Source organism: Peromyscus californicus, unplaced genomic scaffold (assembly GCF_007827085.1).
Source record: "Peromyscus californicus insignis strain IS unplaced genomic scaffold, ASM782708v3 Scaffold_6__1_contigs__length_162567912, whole genome shotgun sequence".
NCBI classification, from domain to species: Eukaryota; Metazoa; Chordata; class Mammalia; order Rodentia; family Cricetidae; genus Peromyscus; species Peromyscus californicus.
Genome location: NW_026294584.1, coordinates 71,318,173 through 71,336,689, shown reverse-complemented (window position 1 = coordinate 71,336,689; position 18,517 = coordinate 71,318,173). Strand labels below are relative to the sequence as shown.

Sequence of the window (18,517 nt, the reverse complement as noted above, 5' to 3'; positions counted from 1 at the left end):
CGCACCCTTGGACATGTCCTTCAGCTATTTAGGAAAACCCGGTCCTGTACAGGGACTTGCTTGTCTTCTTAGACTGGGTGACATAACGTCTGCCTGGTCCCCCAACTCTCTTTAAGTGCAGTCTGCATGCTTTTTCTCTTGCGGGTCAGCCCTGGGAACTCCACCCCTGGGATCTGACCTTTCTCTGGGTCTGATCATCTGTAGAGCTTGGCTGCCTCTCTGCTTCCTCCAAGATGTTTCACACTCAGGGATGAGTCACTTCTCACCATCTCTACAGCACCTTGTATCCTAGCATCACTGGATGGGCTTCTTCATGGTCTGGGAGTGAACTTTTCAGCTTTTTAACTGTTAATTCAAAGGTCTCTTTACTATATCTTTCATCATGAGCTTAAGTCTCTCTCTCTCTCTCTCTCTCTCTCTCTCTCTCTGTGTGTGTGTGTGTGTGTGTGTGTGTGTGTGTGTGTGTGTGTGTGTGTGTCTGAGTGCTCTGCCTGCATATACACCTGCACACCAGAAGAGGACACCAGATCTCATTATAGATGGGTGTGATCCACCATGTGGGTGCTGGGAATTGAACTCAGGACCTCTGGAAGAGCAGCCAGTGCTCTTAACCACAGAGCCATCTCTCCAGCCCTGCTGAAATTTCTCTTCATTCTCCTATCAGTATTACCCATTTTTTAGGACAAACTTTGTGACACACTTCCAAAAATACAGGGTTTTGAGAACTTCTAGTTTTCATGTGTTCCCCGGAGATTGAAGCTGAAATTTACTACATTGTTTATAGAAATTATGACCCAATCCTGTCCTATTGTTCACGAACGCTTCAGAGGAAATGGACAGAGCTCCCCAGAACCCCCAGAACGTCAGATGGAGAACCTAGGCTTATCAAACAAGGCAGCAATAGATGATTGCGGAGTTAGTGCTTGCACTGTTAACATGCCGAGGAGAAGAAGAAGAAGAAGAAGAAGAAGAAGAAGAAGAAGAAGAAGAAGAAGAAGAAGAAGAAGAAGAAGAAGAAGAAGGAAGAAATGCTGGTGAAGGGTCTACCTGTGCTTGGTTGCCGGTGTGCAGGGGTGGGTGTGGCGAGGTCTGGTGGTGTGCTGGGTGTGCATGAAGGTGGGAATGGGAGTGGTGATGCGGGTGGTTCTGCTGGTGGTGAGGCTGTGGGTGGGGGTGGTGTGCGGGGTGCTGGTGCTGGTGCGGATAGGGGTGGTGGGGAGGCAGTGTCTGGTGCTGATGCGGGTGCGAGTGCATGTGGTGGTGCGGCGTCTGGTCTTGCCGGGAGCCCATCATCTCCATCATGTGTCCGATGGTGCTCATGTTCCCATTGGACATGGCAGCAGGGTGGTGAGTCAGTGCAGCCTTCAACCTCTGAAACAACAAAAGAGGGGAAAACCGAGGTCACGCGTGCACACGGCAGAGATTTTGAAGCAAAACAACTCATACATTTGATTCTACAATATTTTTGGTACTAGTTATGGTAGCTTTTGTGAATGGGTAGCTTTGTAGCCCCTCACTTTTTAATGTATTATGATAGGTAGAGAAAGGGTCACTGTCCACTCTGTTAATTCAACTGTTATATCAAATGCATAGGATAGCCTATCAAGGTTTACTAGGAGGTATTTCCTACTATACCCATCCTTATCATGTCCTATTGACAGAAAAAAAGGTAAGAACAAACCAAGTGAAACCATTTAATATAATAATGCCGTTAGGGAAGGGTTCCCATTCTGACCAGTGTTCAGGAACCACAAGCATAAAACATTTTGTCTCTCAAAAGATTTCTCAGATGCGAGGAAGAGATCACATCACATGTTAGCAGGCAGGAAAATTATTAATGCTGTTTTGAGAGTTCAACTCAGCCTTAGTAATCCATACGGCAATGTAAAATTATGTTGCATTTATTACCATGACATTCCTCATGACCTCTCCTGATAACCGTGTTTTTCTCACATAGTAACTTTCTTCTAATTTTAAGTATGAAGAGAGGAGATTAGAATGATCTGTGGTATTGCATATCACCTTCTGTGATGGCCACCAAGGTATATACGCCCAACAAGAAACTTCCTTCCTTACAAAACAGGCGTGCACACCAACAGCTTCCACCTGAACCTAGAGCAGAGGCAAGCCCCTGTCGTAGGACAGAGTTTTCCCTACTGTGCGCTTCGCTCTCTCAGTTCAGCGACCCTGCTCCTAAGCAGCTGTGGATGATGTGCAAAGGAGCATGCTTGCTGTTCTGCCATGCAACTTGATTTATGTAAAGGAAATTTCATTTCATATAATATTCACAATGTGAGATATTATTTACTTTCTTTTCTCCTTTCTTTTTTCCCCCGCCCAATCACTTAAGATGTCAAAACCATTCTTAGCTTACGATATGTACAAAGTTAGGGCACGACGTGAGATTTGGCCTATGGGCTGGGTTCATTCTGGTCTCAATCGGTATTAACCCAGTTCCCTGAACCTTGGTTGCTGTGTGGGAAGCCATCCTAATTCTGAGGTCCCTGGTGCTACAGTTGTGCTAAGACACGAGTGTAGTTACTCCTCGGAACTGCATGCTGGGAGGACAGGAGAGTCTAACTGGCAAGCTCCCTCACATCAGCTCCGGGAGGACTAGTGGGCTCAAGTTCTCTCCCGATTTCTGTTCTGATCATTTGATAGTGCTGAACACCACCGAGACAGAGAAGAACGGCCTTCCGATGAAAACAGATGCCATGGGACTCTGAGAAAGCACACTAGTCTTTCTCAACCAAGTCAGATAACCAAATCTTTACTTAAACATAAAGCACTCCCAGAGGAAGACAGGGTGGAATACCATATTGATACAGATCATCAATACAAATATTTTCTGTATCTTGATTCAGCAACCACTGAGTCCACTAGACCTCTCAGCATGAGCAGTAGCCACTGCGGGGCAGCATGGACTTGCTAAGGACAGTCAGGGTGAAGGTGAGCTTCCTCAATCCTGGAAAAGCCTAGGCCTTGGGCACTGTGTTTCTACTCCTCAGCTCTGTGTTTGAGAGATGATGTCATTGTTTTTCTAAAAACAAACAAACAAAAAATGCTCATTATAAAAAATTTAAGCAAGGCTTAAGAGTACAGTGAAGTCAGTCACTTGGAACCAGTGTTGTTGGTACTGGTGGGTGAGCAGCATTCCAGAAACCCATGTTTGCAGATGTAGAATGGGAGGAACAGGCGGGATAAGTGCAACATTAGAAATCATAATGAGTGTTTGAAATGGAATGAATTGCTTCAGATAGTGTTTTGGTTTTTTTTGTTTTTTTTTTTCACCCTTAACCGGAAAGTCTTTGGATGCTGTTTCCTAATTTAAAAGAGAAAAAAAAAGATTGTGCTGAAGTTGTGTTTTAAGCTGATTTACTGTATAGTACCTATGGGCCTTAAGTTTCATTACAAAAGCATATGGCGTTCATGTAATCCCAGCACTGAAGAAGATGAGGTAGGAAACTTTCAAGTTCAAGGCCAGCCTGGGCTATATGCAGACATGCATGCACACACATGTTTGTTTCATCATTAAAAATTCAACTGGTGCAAGAGTACTGTGTGAAAAAGTAACAGCCACTTGCCTAACATTCTCCCCTTATACTCTAGTCCCGGTCCTCTGTTGCGGCATGTACCCTCAGACAACGATTTCCACGAAGTCTATTATATATTGCTTTTTGTTACTTGAACCCCTTTTATCCATAAAAGTAGCTCATATGAATGACCAGGCGTGAACTGAGCACTGGCCTGTCCTCACTCTCTGTCTAAAAATATTAAGTCCTTAGGCTTCAGAACAATACTTCAGGGCTAACACAACGGGAAAGGCACCTGCTCAGGCATGGCTGCTGGTCAGGGGCAGGTGCCATTCTCTGAAGGGGAAAGTGAGTGTGGGAAGTCATGCCATCCACCCTCTCCTGGAATCAGGGATTAATTGTGTCATGGTACTTCCCCATCACCAACATGAAAGACAACAAGAAAAGGAAGAGCTGGTAGAGTTGACAAGATAGAGGTCACGCTGCAGGGTGCAAAAGCAGACATGTGTGTCTGGACCTCAGGAGGCAGCTGGAGACGGAAGGCACTCTGTATGTAGGAGGAAGGGAGGTGGCTGGTGAGAATTTCTAGGTCTACTGCAGTACAGGGCCATCCAGGGCTGGGCCTCATCTCTTTCTTTGTATTTGTGAGGAATTCACTATTACATCCACTCATACCAAAAGGGGTATGGTAAGCCTTGGCCAGGCCCTGCTCTCCCCAGGCAGCCCACACCAGTTGACCTCTAAGGCTCAGAGAAGCATCATCTGCACTACAGACAGGAGGCCTCTGTGTCTGATGCTTTTTATCTGAGCTGGCTTTTCTTTTTCTTCAGACATTCTGAAGACAGAACGTTTAGCTCCAAACTGCTCACTAGTAAAATCCTCCCTGCTTTCTGCTCAGAGAGAGTTCCCATTGATTTATGTTCCCAGTACAGCCATATACCTTTTAGAAAAAAAAAAAAAAGATGCATCTGTTTCTCTATAACTTTTAGGGTGACTATTCTGTTAATATCCATTAATCACCCGGATCGTGAGATCAGGACCATTTTTGGATTTTGTTAAGTGTTAATTTACCAGCTTCAGTACAGAGATTAATACATAATTATACATGAAATTAATATATGAACGAATGAACAGTCATTCCAAGGCTTAGAGTGGAGACATAGCATTTTCGTCTTGGAAAACCACATGTGGTTTTTGCTGGGAGGATGATATATTTGTTAGCAGAAGTCACGGAGGCCGTTGACCCCTAGAAGTGATAGCAAAGGACCTACTCCCCCCATACCCAGCCTGCCCTCTAAAAAAATGGCAGAGAAAAAGGAAGCATATGGCTGAGAGGGGTGCACACGAATTCACCTTCATGTCTCTTTGAAATCAAGGCATGGAAAAACCAAAAGCTGTGCTGGAGTGGGCCGTCCTGTTGTCTCTTCAATGCTATAACTGACTTTCCCACCTTTAATTAGGAGCAAATGGAGCCTGACAAATACATACTGTGTACCAGATCTTCATCTCTCAAATAATTAGCTTGTACTGGTGAAGGGAAATTACTTGATTGCCTCAAGTCTGTTCTTGTATGTTCCAAGCCAAGGCAATAACACTAGCAACGCTAATAACATTCCATTTAACTATTTATTCACCCAGCAAATATTTATTAGGTTTTGACTCCATGCCAGCACTGCACTGGGCACTTCATTATTTGCTGTCTGAAGTAAGTGGAAGATACATCAAACCAGGGCTTTTAAAAAAACCAGTCGGGAGAAAAAATACACCATGGTATGGCAATGAAGACGTTGGCTCCCCCTTAGAAAAGCTTGGGCCTGGCTTGAGTTGAGTTTACCCTCCAGCCCTCGGCCTCCATCACAGTTGAAGGTGTGCAGCTGCCCTGCACATGTCTTCTCCCACACCCCTAGTGCCACTTCAGACCAGTTTGGGGCAGTTCTCACAGTCATGGAACCACTGCTCCCCTGTGTTGTGGTACCCAAGGGAGCACAGGCACTGTGAACCGTTAAAATACCCCCAACATAGATGAATGCACCCCACTGTCTGAGGTATGAAGAATGATCAACAAATGAGGCCAAGCTGCATTTTGCAGAATGAGCTTCCTTTCTGAAGCTGAGAGGTGTCCGGCTTTAAATAATATGCTGTCAAATGCCAGGAAAAGACAAGAGCATGGGATGGACATTAATGAACAAATAAAAGATTTTTTTTTTTTAGCTCTAAAAATGAGGACTGTGACTGAGCAGGGACTGCAGGAGAGAAGAGGGAGATTTGGTTGGCTTTCTTTTCTTTTTTATTTTTATTTTTATTTTATTTTTTTATTAAGAAAAATTTTTCATTCATTTTACACACCAATCAAAGATTCCCCCTCTTCCCTCCTCCCGCCCCCTCAGACTCCCCCTCGAAACCCACCTCCCACTCCCCCCACAAGAAGGCAAGGCCTCCTATCTATTTTGCTTTGGACTCTGACACACAGCTGCTTTCTGTCAATTAAAGGCCATCTTCGTCCCATCCGCATGTTTTACCAGCTGCTTGTTTGCTGCTCCTGGTGGGAGTGTGGGCCTCTTGCCCTGGCGTTGCGTCCCAGTAAGAAACTAGCCGTCCACCCCTCGCCACTTCAGTGTGGCCACTGCTGAGTGCCAGGGTGCCAGGCCCTCTTGAGTGAGCTCCGTTTTGTATCACAGTGCCTCTTGTGACTCCCAGATACCCTCACGTCATCAGTCTCACAAGCATGTGGGAATGTGTGCTTGTGTGAGTACACACCCACCCACACACATAACACAAGCAGGCACATATACACCCACACACACCCCAGGCAGTCTTCCTCCCATTAGCAAGTTGTTCACGCCAATTAGAAACATTTGTGTAATTGTAAAAGCTCCTTCAGTGAGGTGGATTGCCTGTGTTCATAGCCTCGGAAAGCCAAGCCAGATTATTAAATTTTACTTGAAATTCAATTGGGTGGGAGGTGGGGAAGGTGGGAACATTCTTTCTAGAAAGCTTGTAATTATAAACTGCCCTTTGGTATGTGATCACACCAAAATAGAGTTCCTGGGCTCACCACAAGTAAAAAAGCTAACCATATACAAATGTGGCAAAATCTGTATTTCTACTTCACACTTAACATAATGACTGCCACTGTTGGCCTCCTCAAAACATTGCTTCAAGGTGCAATTTCTTCTTTCTTTAGCATCCTCTACATAGTTGTTCCAAGGAAAGGGTTAATACCAGCTTCTGATGGTGCTCAGTGGTGTGAGATCAAAGTCTTTGATAGATGTGAGTTTTTGGTACCTGACATCCTTTACTTGCTAGGACTTCTGAAATTAACATAATTAATTAGTTCATATAAATAAACAGAAATTAAGTCAGTTATGTATTCACTGATTTTAATAGCTACAAAGATCTAATTTAGATTTGAAGTGTATTCTAACTTAATAATAGAGTGGATGACATGGGAAAGGAGCATCAGCTGTGAGCCTCATATGTACAGCAGATTTTAATATCCAAGCCCATATGTGGGCTTCAGAGTGTCTACTGAGAAGTACTGTATGAGCTGGATTCTTAGAACTCATATGTCTCAGAAGTGTTATGAAGATAATTAACTAAAATCATACTTGTTTTTTCATTAAAATCCCTTTTCCTCTGGATTAAAATACTTTGGTTTTACTTTAAAATTTTTAAAACTTCAGTAAAAGCTGAAAGAGACAATGAAGTATCACTCATACCATAACACAGAATGTCACAAACATTACAGTGTATTTTAAAAATCCTGACACAAGTCACATTTCTATGAAGTATCTAAAACACACAGAGCTAGAGAACAGACTAGAAGCAGCTGGGGACTGGGCAAGGGGTGCAGGGTTTCCTTGTGAGAGACAGAAATGCGTCGGAAGTTCAGAGATGGGAGCCACACAGTCTGCGGAATGGGGTAAGAGCTGGTGAGAGGCACGCTAGAAAGTGGTTAATTTTGTAAGAATTCTGTCTCAACTTGAAAAACATTAAAAATAATAATGCAAAAAGCTGGGTTTGTGACTTAGCAGCAGAGCTCTTGTTTATCCAGGGTTCCACCCTGTGCTGGCTAATTTCATGTCCTCTTAACCCAAGCTAGAGTTGTTTGGGAAGAGGGAACTTCAGTTGAGAAGATACACCCATCAGATTAGCCTATGGGCAAGGTGCAGGACATTTTATTGATTGACCATTGATGTGGAAGGGCACAGCCTCCTGTGGATAGTCACCCCTGGGCAGGTGGTTCTAAGTGCTATAACAGGATGAGCAAACCACAAGGGCAAGCCAGAAAACAACAATCCTCCCTGGTCTCTGCTTCAGTCCCTGCTTCCAGGTTCCTGCCTTGAGCTCCTTCCCTGACTTTCCTGGGTGATGGACTACAAGCTGTAAGGTGAAATCAACTCTTTCTTTGGGTTGCTTTGGGTCATGGTGTTTGATCACAGCAATAGAAATCTGAGACACAACCTAGGCACCACAAAGATAAAAAGTTAAAGTAAAAGCTAAATGGGAATCTCTTTCCTTCTGATGGAGTGCTGACAGGCACTCTAGATTTCATTCGAGGGTCACTGGGATGCCATGGAAGCACAACACGGTCTATAAGAGAACAAAAAAAAATGCTTGGCTCTAAATGCCAGCAGTCAACAGCAGGTTTCCAGTGTTTGTCTCTAGGACTTTGTCTCTTCCGCAAGAAAGTGGACCACTCCATTTCTTGCAACACAGTAATCTGACAGCTGGTTTGAAACCAAAAGGAACTGCAGAAGACATGGTCCCAACTTGGTAACACAGAATGCCATAGAAGCTTAGATATGCTGGCTGCCAGAGCTACAAGATTGCCCACCAAGGAAAAGGCAACAGGAGCGAAGCAACACCTATGCTTGGTTAGAAAAACAAATAAAAAATCCACTGTCCAAAAACAGTCAAAGGAATATGGAGTGCGGCACAAGTACACGTGCAACAGGACATGGGATTTTTGTAAAGCATTCTTGGGCAATGCAGCCATCAAATCAGCTGAGGTAGTTTTCCAGTTCAATCTGTAGTACTGGACTAGGGAGCTCTTCATGTAAGACACAGGAGTCTGATTCTTCCCTTCACTGGTCATGCCATGTGTGAGTCCATGTCTCTTCCCCGTCTGTCCTCAAGTGTTAGCACCCTCCTCAAATGCTAGCATCATACCTCCCCAGTAGTGGGGTTTTCTCTGCAGAGTATTCCAATCTTTATTTGAGCATCATGTGGGTTTCATTTTCCTCCCTGTAGGACTGGGATGGGTGTCCATTATTCACATGTCCAGGCATGTCAACCTGTTTCAAGTGTTCATTGGTTTTTACTTGATAAGCTGATCCATCTATTCATGTTCAGTAGCTAGGCAGAGACAGTGGTTGAGCTGACTGTGTATGTGTGTGTGTGTGTGTGTGTGTGTGTGTGTGTGTGTGTGTGTGTGTGTGAAGGGATGAGGAAGATATCTCACAATTTCACAACTTGCCACTTTAAAACACCTGTACCTGGGTTGCCCTTGCTTGTCCTAGCCATGGCAAGAGTACATAGCCCTACAGCTCTCTGTTTGCTTTAAGCCACTGAGCCTAAACATTAAAAGATGACCTCGGTAGTAATTTGCCCCCCAGAAAGTAGCATCTGCCAGTTTCCCTGTGGATTTTAAAGGTGCTGAGCACACAGTGGACTGCCTGCAAGCTGCCTCCCAATCTCCCTGAGCAGTACCTTCCCATGCCATGTCTTTGAAACACTGGTTTATAGTTTTCTTCGTAGAAAGAACCCTTTGGGTAGCAACAGTTGGAGAATAATCTCTTTGTCTTGTTGCACACACCACTTAGCCCTAAAACCCCAAAGCCTGCAAGCCTAGATGACTTTAGGGGAGGACTCGTTTCCCAGTATTATAGCAGAAAATGCTATTGGGAAAACGCAATCCCTTGTTACGTTATTTCAGATGAGGTCTTACTTGGGATCACAGGCAGTAATAACATACATTAGAAAAACACAGAACTTGACATTTGTAATTCACCATGGAAACTAACATGGCCCTGAGTTTAGGGTTTTAGCTGCACAGAAGTCAGGAGATTTAGAATTAAGTTCCCAAAGGACTTCACTTCATATGTGTGTCACGGGGCCTTTCCTGGGTTGGGATCTAAGATTTGGCATAGGAGGTACAATGAATAATAAAGGAAAGGGTTTCCTCCTCATGTTCAGATTCCCATAATGCCGAGGAAGATGGCCGGAGAACAACTTTCCATAAGTCCTACCCTTTAAATGCACTCCTTTGCCTGAGTAGGTGACAATAATGCCATTGTCATGTCTGATGCTAGGGGTGCAGGACTTGGCAGGGGCCTACTTGGGTGGACCAGCCAATTGCCACCACATCACCTACTTCTCCAGTGGGTCATTTTCCATGCTCTTGTGAGGACAGCTGCAGTCAGTAGGCAGTGCCCTTAGCTTTCTCCCCAGAGGGCACCTCAGTCACTATGACACCCTAACTTTTAAATCTGAATTCTGTCCCCAAATTCCATAGGGACTGGAGAAGGACTTTTTGTGGACACATCGCTGGCTAGCCCTTCTGAGATCTGTACACGATAAGATGCTCTGAAGCATCATCTTTTGGCTTCATTCCAGTTATATGACATCAAAGCCCCTCCTGGAGTCTTTAGGGTCAGGGGCCCTGGAATTGCTTATAACAAGAAATCTCCAGGTGTGACTCTTATTTCTGGGGTAGGTGATGGTATCTACACCTGAGGCTATTTTACATGCTCTGTGTGTCCAGTCCAGCTGTGTCACTGATCTTCATGGGTATGGGAGGAGAGTGGAGGGTGACAGAGCATGGTTGATACTAAGGTGCCATGTAAATTACTCTTTGGGTTTAGGGGTGTTAGTAGTCCAACGACCAGTTGCAAAACTAACATTTGATGGCTCTATCTTCATGTTAAAGAAGAACTCCAGGCCCACCCTTATGGTCTAGGTTTTTATTCTTGACTCAGTAGTCATTTGAGAAAAGAAAAACACATTTGGCATTAGCCCTATGGCTCTACACATGCTGTCCTTGTGAGCATCCTGGGCTTCCTTAGCAGGGAGAGCCTACAGGAGACTGAGAGACTCAGGAGGTAGGGCAGCATTGTCTAGAGGCACCATCATACCCAGCCTTCATGTGTGTCCTTGAAAACCACATGATGGAGAACAGAGGATTCATGAGGAAGGTGGGCACACATGCGTGAGCACTCACACATGCGAGCACACACACACACACACACACACACACACACACACACATACACAGAGAAAGAGAGAGAGAGAGAGAGAGAGAGAGAGAGAGAGAGAGATCTTATCCTGGGTGTATACAATTTAAAGCATTTCAAATGTTGGCAGAGCAGAGTTTTATAGTTTATGAAGAACCCAGCCATTTGAGATATATACATATATACATATATATATGTATATATATATATATGTATGTATGTATATACACACATATGAAGGTGGTCTTAAGAAAGTTTTAAAATTATAACCAAGAAGACAGCATCTAGGTCACTGTGACTCTCTCCTACATTTTAAAATGTACTTAATAACTGCATTCTGAGAAACTGAGTATTTTAGGTCTTCGTCAGGCCTCAATTTTCACTGGTTTTTTGTTTGGTTTCGTTTGTTTTTTTCAGGCGACAGTGTCAGAGTACATCTGCATGTTACTAGTATCTTTAGCTTTCGTTCACTTTCCTTCTTCCCATTTCTGTTGTCTCTATGGAGCTACTCCAAGGAACCCGAGATCTAAACCAACTGCTTTACCCCCTGAAACGTGAGCAATGGAGGTGAGGGGGTGGGGCGCATCCTTAAATCACTGTCCTGACCGAGTTCCATTCTAAAAAACGCCAGCTAGAAAGCTTTCCCGGTTGATTGATGGATTGAAATGGCCGCTCTAAGAAGTGGTCTCTCAAGCTGAAGATAGCCTTGTCTCAATCTGAAGTCTTCTCTAGCCCAAGTCACTTGTTTCTGACTCCACCTTGCTCTCAAGCAACTGCTCCCTGGGGACTGGGGGTAGGGTAGGAGTTTGGGCTAGCCACCAGCTTCCTGAAGAGTCAAGGCTCCTTGAAGTTTCCCAGTCCATGAAGAATGTGGCACAGGTCGATCCCCACATTTGGAGATGCAGAAAATTTTCATGAAGAAATATTAGGCCATCTGCTTGGAGGCTCTTGAAAGGGATCTGAAACTTGTTGTTTTTCTCTAGGGTGCAGGCTGCTTGGCTGGGCTGTTGTGTGGTTAGAGGGGAGACCATGGGTGATAAAAAGCAGGATGTGTGCACAGGGCCGGAAAGGAAAGGGCAGAGGGAAGGCCAGAGACTGGGAGTGAGGAAGCATCTACCAGAGGTGGGAAACGCCTTCTACTTGAGGGTCTGATACCTGTGTGCGGAGATGAGACGGGATTGAAAGGGAGAAGTGAATGCAAGATTGAGTCCAAATATTCTACTCTCAGAATTAAGTTCAAACCCTGTGCCCCCCTTTTTTGGAGAATTATCTACTCTGCCCTAATTTCAAGATAAATTAATCACCAGAGGGTTATTATCAAGGAATTTCTTCATTTCTCCAATATCTGGCAAGGAAATCTGTTTCTGATATAACAGATAAGGAAGAAGTTGCATCCAGTAGGGGTATTTTTTTTTCTTTTTTTTGGAGCTGAGGATCGAACCCAGGGCCTTGCGCTTGCTATCCAAGCGCTCTACTACTGAGTTAAATCCCCAACCCCCGGTAGGGGTATTTTTTATAGGAATAACATTATATTAGAAATTTTCCCACTTCTGTAAGGTTTTCAAACCATGTGTGGTTAACCAGACGCTAACAAAATGGTTCACCAAACATGTCAACCACCAAGCCAGGGGGAACAGTGACAGCAGTTTTAGCAATGAAGAGCTGTTCTCCCACTTCTGAGTGCCTTTCAACCAGCCCAGCCCCCAGCTGATTTCTGAATGGCATCCTCCATACTGAAGGAGCCCACTCAGGTCTGCAGTCAACACATTTAAGAGTACTTCTCCAGTCAGGCAGCCATTGTATCCTTGGGTGGGAAAGACTATTTTCTTCATGTTCATATTCATTGAGCTTGCCACCTGGTCTAGCATATGACACTGAGCTTATCTGAGTAGAAACTTTTTTTTTTCTTCAGTTTCTCAGTAATACCTGTATGAGTGGCTGTGCATATCCATATGTCTGTGTGGGCATGTGTGAGAGTCACAGTATACATGTGGAGGTCAGAGGGCAGCTTTCAGGAGTTCATGCCTTTCCTCCCACCATGTGAGTCCCGGGGATTCCACTCAAGTCCTCAGGTTTGGTGGCAAGTGTGTGTTCCCACTGAACCCTCGTGTTTGGTCTTAGGGATCGTTTCCAAAAGAGAAAAATCTATTAATATTTTTTCTTGGAATTATTTCAGTATCTGCTATTTATTTTTTTCTCTTTTTTTTCCACTCAAAACTATCCTTGACTTCTTTCCAAAGCTTATAAACTGAAGGAAGTCCATCATTACTCAGCCTCCTTGGTGGGTACCACATACTATACACTTTGCTAAAAAGGAAAACTGTTGAGGGTCAAGTACATGACTTATTATAGTAAGCATCATTAGCTCGGAGTGGAGCCATGTTTTAAATGAGCCCACTTGGTTCTATTATTTAGTAGCTTAAAATCCTTTCTGGAAGTAGGAGGGATGGCTACTAAAATTCAATTTGTAAATGAAGAAATATTATGCAGATAACTCCAACTGTTTCCTCTAAGAAGAAAACAGGTTTAAAAATCAGATTCCCCTATGAGAAATACATCTAAGTGCTTTTGTTGATTCTATTCAATAAGCGTAAGCTCAGCCTGGGTACCCACCACTGCTTCTCTTGGAAGCAATTGGCGTTCCTGAGTGGAATATTAGAGTGATGTAGGCAGAAAAAAAAGTGGCAGAAACAGAGGCACACAAGTCCCTTGCTTCTACTACCCCAGGTAGTATGTGTATGTTTCATTTTTTCATTTACAGACAAGTGTACATGGCAGGACCACTTTGGAAGTCCACGAGTATGTGCCCTATCTATGCCCACAACACAGACGTAGGTTGGCTGCTCGAAACAGCAGTTCAGTTCCACTTCTCATTTAAACCTGGGTTTGTGGGGAGGGATCAGCTCTCCAAGTGTAGATTGTTCTTTGCTTTGTTTTCAGATTGCAAGAGGACAGAAACCCGGGCCCTGCACAAAATAAGGAAGCCCTCTACCTCTGAATTATAATTCCCAGCCCTTGGTTTTATGAAACAGAGTTTCCCTAAGTAGCCCAGGCTAGCCTCGAACTCATGATTCTCCTGCCTCTGCCTTCTGATGCTGGATCATAGGCATGAGCCACGATGCCTGGCCACTCTTCACCTTGATTTCAGATAGAGTTCAGATCTCTGTAACAGCAGTCATCAGTTAAGCAGATGCTTTTCTGTGGATGATGGGTGACGTCCAGATAAAACCCATAGTAAGTGGAAGATGTAAGTTGAACATGTAGTCAGCACTTTTAACCCATCCGCTGTTTTTGAATTAACTTTTGAATATTATCAAAAGTATGACACACAAGGAATCCCTCACTCGGGAGGTTTGTTCCCGAAGCAATGGACAGTCAAGCAACCTAGTTTAAAACTAGCAGCTCTAGAGAGGGAGTGGGAGAGGGATCGGAATAGACTGTGCAGCTTGGGTTGGACTGATTCATTCCAGTAACTACCTCGGTAAGAGACCAACACCCTCTTGTTGACTGTGATGGCTTTAAACAAACAAAATATGTCAGACGAAGTCCAATGTTGTGACCTAGAGACTTATACATTAGACCGATATTATTCTGAGTTTCAAGCTTGTTTAAAAGAAACACCTATAAACTGTCAAACACGAAAGTGAACTCAATGTAGTACTAGTGTCTATAGACAGACATGGGTGGAGTCTGCTTATCCCGAGAAAAGACTGTTGTCAGGGCAACAGAAATATTTGAGATGCAATTTAAAGTCACATGAGTTATACACCTGAGATTTCCATAATCCAGGGCCTCCAAAATATGTGCCAACCTAGGAATACACAGGAGTACTAAAGTGGCCTTTCCTTCCATGCTCACACGCTCAGTGGAGCACAGATGTACAACTTGGACCTTAATACACTGAAGCTTCCCATTAAATGTTCCATGATTCTCTTTTAAAGCCATAAGACAGTTATTCTGGCCTCACTTCAGCTAGGCTAATGGCCGCCTACCTCCCAAAGATTCCTTTGCCCTTTCCAACTGGCAAATATTGGCTTCATTTCCTCTGGTGCTGTAGGGATCGTGGAGAATGACTGGCTTGGCATGGAGGCTTCCTTTCAGCACTGCCCCGGCATTTGAGGAGACACTGCTCATTCTCTGGACACACATCCAATGAGCACTCTCTCCGTGCACAGTGAGAAATAGCTGGACGAGACATTTCCCATTCCCACCCCAGGAGCTCGACATGTAGTCGGCATCTCCGCTGCCTGGCGATACAGTGGTATCACAGTGATTTCCACTGAGAAGGAAGTTCAGGTTGCTGAGTTCAGTCGAGACAGCAGAAGTCCTGGAGCTAACTAGCATCTTTAGACCGTAACATATCAAATATCTGTGGTTAACTTAGGTCTAAACAGTCTCTGCAGTGAAGGATTACTCAGTTCCACATTAAGTAGTGCCAATGTGCCCAGACTTGTTATCCAGGCTAAGTGACCTATGACTGATAATATTGATCACTAGGCTACTTATTTTGTTTCTCTGACAGAGATGCCATCAACCATAGCGATATGGCTTGGAATGGTGGTGAATGATCACAGTGACATCAAGAATTTAGTTGTCTGGGGATGGAGAGATGGCTCAGCAATGTACTGCTCTTGCAACGGACCTGTTTGATCCCTAGTGCCTACATGGTGGCTCACAATTGCCAGTTAAGTCCAGCTCCTGTGGATCAGATGCCTCCTTCTGGCCTCCTTTGACACTGTTTGCATGTAGTACACACATACACATTCAGGCATACACATGTACACATCTAATAACACACAAATGATAAATAAGCAAATCCTTTTTTTAAAAAAAGGGAAAAATTAATTGTCTTTAACTGCAGGCTCTGGTAGTGAGAAGAGTGCAGGCATTCACACAGGCCAAGGCTATTTGGTTTGAGAGATAAGAGGGTCCACGAGATAAAAGGCCCATGTGGTCACGTGACAAGTTTAAGATTGAAAGTATATGAGAACTCAGGATTCCCAACTGCTGGTCCAGACTTCCTCTGCTACCCTAGGGACTAGTCTGGCACTCAGTTGCACCCAGAATAGTAAATAAGAAACAGAAATGACATATGCAAACACTAATAGCCATGTGCTGTGTGTTTTTGGTGGTGTGGAGTCAACGTGTTTTGAGGCAGGGCTGTTTCTTGTCTGGAGCCAAGGAGACAGCGTGAGCCACTGCGGCTGGATGACAGACTGTGATGCTGCTGTCTGTCTTCTCAGCTGAAGTGGGCGATCCCCTGAAATGATCTGCCAGCTTCTGATTCTGGTGGGGGTGGAACTACGAGGGCATGCAAAGAAAGCAGGCTGAGATCAGGGTAGGAGAAGAGAATGGAAGAAAGCAAGTCAAGAGAACAGTTATTGGTGATGGTGTGGTGATGGTGTGGGGGCCCTTGACTGTAATTCTAGCCACTAGAAGGCTGAAGCAGAATGGTCACAGGAGCTTGTAAGTTCAAGGCTAGCCTGTCTTAAAAACGAATGTGTAAATTCAACTAAACGGTTATTGAATTGTATTCTGCTCTTTTCCAAATAATTTAAATAATGTAGAAGCCTTTAAAGAGACTTGCATAAAGCTTCAAACTTGACATTGTCTTCTCAGTGACAAGTCTGTCCGTGGACTTTGGCTGGTTGGGTGGGCGGAGAGGTCTAGACGGCCAGCATGTGTCTGCTGAAGTGACCAGCATGGTCCTGAGTTATACAAGGCACCAGTTGTTTCTTCTGCTTCCAAACAGCTAACCCAGGTCTAGAGATCCCAGCAACATTCTTATGTGACCCTTTAGTCCAGCTTCAAAATCTAGTAGGCAGGTGGCCAGCTCCCTCCATGCCTACTGTTCCTTGATAAAGAATTTCAAGTGTGGGCCTGGAAATATACAAATTAAAGCAGTTATATAAATCCCCTCAATATCTTTCCTTAGAGCATCTGTAAAACAGACTATGTGAAAATAAACTTTATGTTTTAATGTTTCGTTTTATTTTTTGAGTTATCAAGGGCCTCACTCATGATGGGCAAGTGCTCTACCACTGAGCTATATTCCCAGCTCTCTTTTTATTTTGAGACTTGGTTTTAATAAATTGCCCAAGCTGGCCTTGAACTCACTCTGTATCCCAGGGTAGGTCTTACAGTTGTAGTCTATCTGGTTGTCTGGGATTGCAGGCCTGGGTGACATGGTCTGGCCTAAGTTTTAATTTTGCAGTTATTGTACTGATTTTCATTAAAGGGGTTGAGGAAGGGCATGTAAAATAGGCAGCCACAATGTTGACTATGAGCTGGCTGTCTTCTCATTCAGTCTTCTGACGTTACCTTTAATATTCGACTTGACTCGGCCCTCCTTCAGTCTCCCAGATTTCACTGGAACTGCCCTGTGACCAAGGGATAAAATGACACCTATGCCAGTGTGTGTGTGTGTGTGTGTGTATGTGTGTGTGTGTGTGTGTGTGTGTATGTGTGTGTGTGTGTGTGTGTGTGTGTTGCATGCATGATAGAAACAATGTAGTCTGCTCTGGGGCTTTCCTACAGCCCCTCAAGCAGCCCTTTCCACACTTTTTGGCTTGGGCCCCACAGAGCTCGAGAGAATCCTTCAGGGCAGCCCGTCCTCTGAGGTGTGAATGCCCTGGCATTGCATTCATGAGCACAATGCTTCCTTTTGTTCTTCAGAGTAACCTGGATTCCTTGCTCAGTGCCACACCCTGTGCCCATTAAGAAGCTGCTGGGTCAGAGAGAGAACATGGCGCAGCCAGGACTAAAAATGGCACACACACACACACAACAACAACAACAACAACAACAAAAGTCCGTCAGAAACACTCTAGGACAAGAATACAACTAGAACACTAACAGGGAGCGCAGTCTTCACTTTTGCTTGGTGTCAGCCCAGGGCTCACCTTAGAAATATCATGGTTTGGATGTGACCTGAGCCTACCTCTCCCCACCCCTCAGCCCCGTGCTCAGGTGTGGGAACATTTTGTCCCAGATGGTGGTGCTGTTTGGGCAGGTTGTGGAACATTTGAGACTAGGGCCCAGCTTGTAGAAATGGCTCACTATGTGACTTCCTGTCTCCTGCTGCTCTGCCTTCCCTGGCATGGTGGGCTATTATCCTCTGAGCCACCTGCCACAATTAACCCTTTCCCTGGAGTTGTCAGCTGTTTGTTCCCAGGATGAGGAGGGCTTGTGCTTGGAAGGCATGAATGAACAGATCAAGAGCCTGCATTCACCCAGCTAGTATCAGGGGCCTGTTCTCTGTGAATGATTTGTATAACATCCCTTAAACAACGGCTTAAGCTCCACTGAGAGAACGAGTGGGGGAGGGGCGACATACAATCCAGATGCTGCCTGAAGCTGTGATCCCTGAGAGGTCTCCACAACACAGAAAGAACAGCATGGCATCTACATGTGGATTTACCCCGCTGGGGACTGTTTATTTTTCTAACTCTGAGCAACCCACACTGGAGACCATCAGAAAAAAACGAATACTGAAAAGCCTCCTTAAATTGTACAGAGCTGTTTATAGGTCATATGATTCTGGCGAACCATCCTGAAAAACAGCTAGTAAAAGCCAATACTTTCAGCAACAGTGACTTGTGATGAAATGCTGGGGTATGGAGAAAAGAGGGTGGAATGAGAAACTAGAGGGAGTTCTAAGGTGAATAAATGCATGGAAGGTGAACCGCTGCTCCCATGCTGAAGTCTTGGGAGCTTTTGCAAAAGGCCCAGAGCTGTTTGGCATTAGAG

The 18,517-nt window shown here is 44.5% G+C and overlaps 1 protein-coding gene across 2 annotated transcripts in view; it reads right to left on the bottom strand.

Annotated features, from left to right (window-relative positions):
* The window catches only part of Creb5 (cAMP responsive element binding protein 5), a 404,708-nt gene that overhangs the window by 17,873 nt on the left and 368,318 nt on the right, over positions 1-18,517 (bottom strand). For both annotated transcript variants that reach the window (XM_052720440.1, XM_052720441.1), the window contains one exon: positions 1,048-1,371. In XM_052720440.1, coding sequence (XP_052576400.1) covers positions 1,048-1,371 — 324 coding nt within the window. The remainder of the gene's footprint in view (positions 1-1,047; positions 1,372-18,517) is intronic.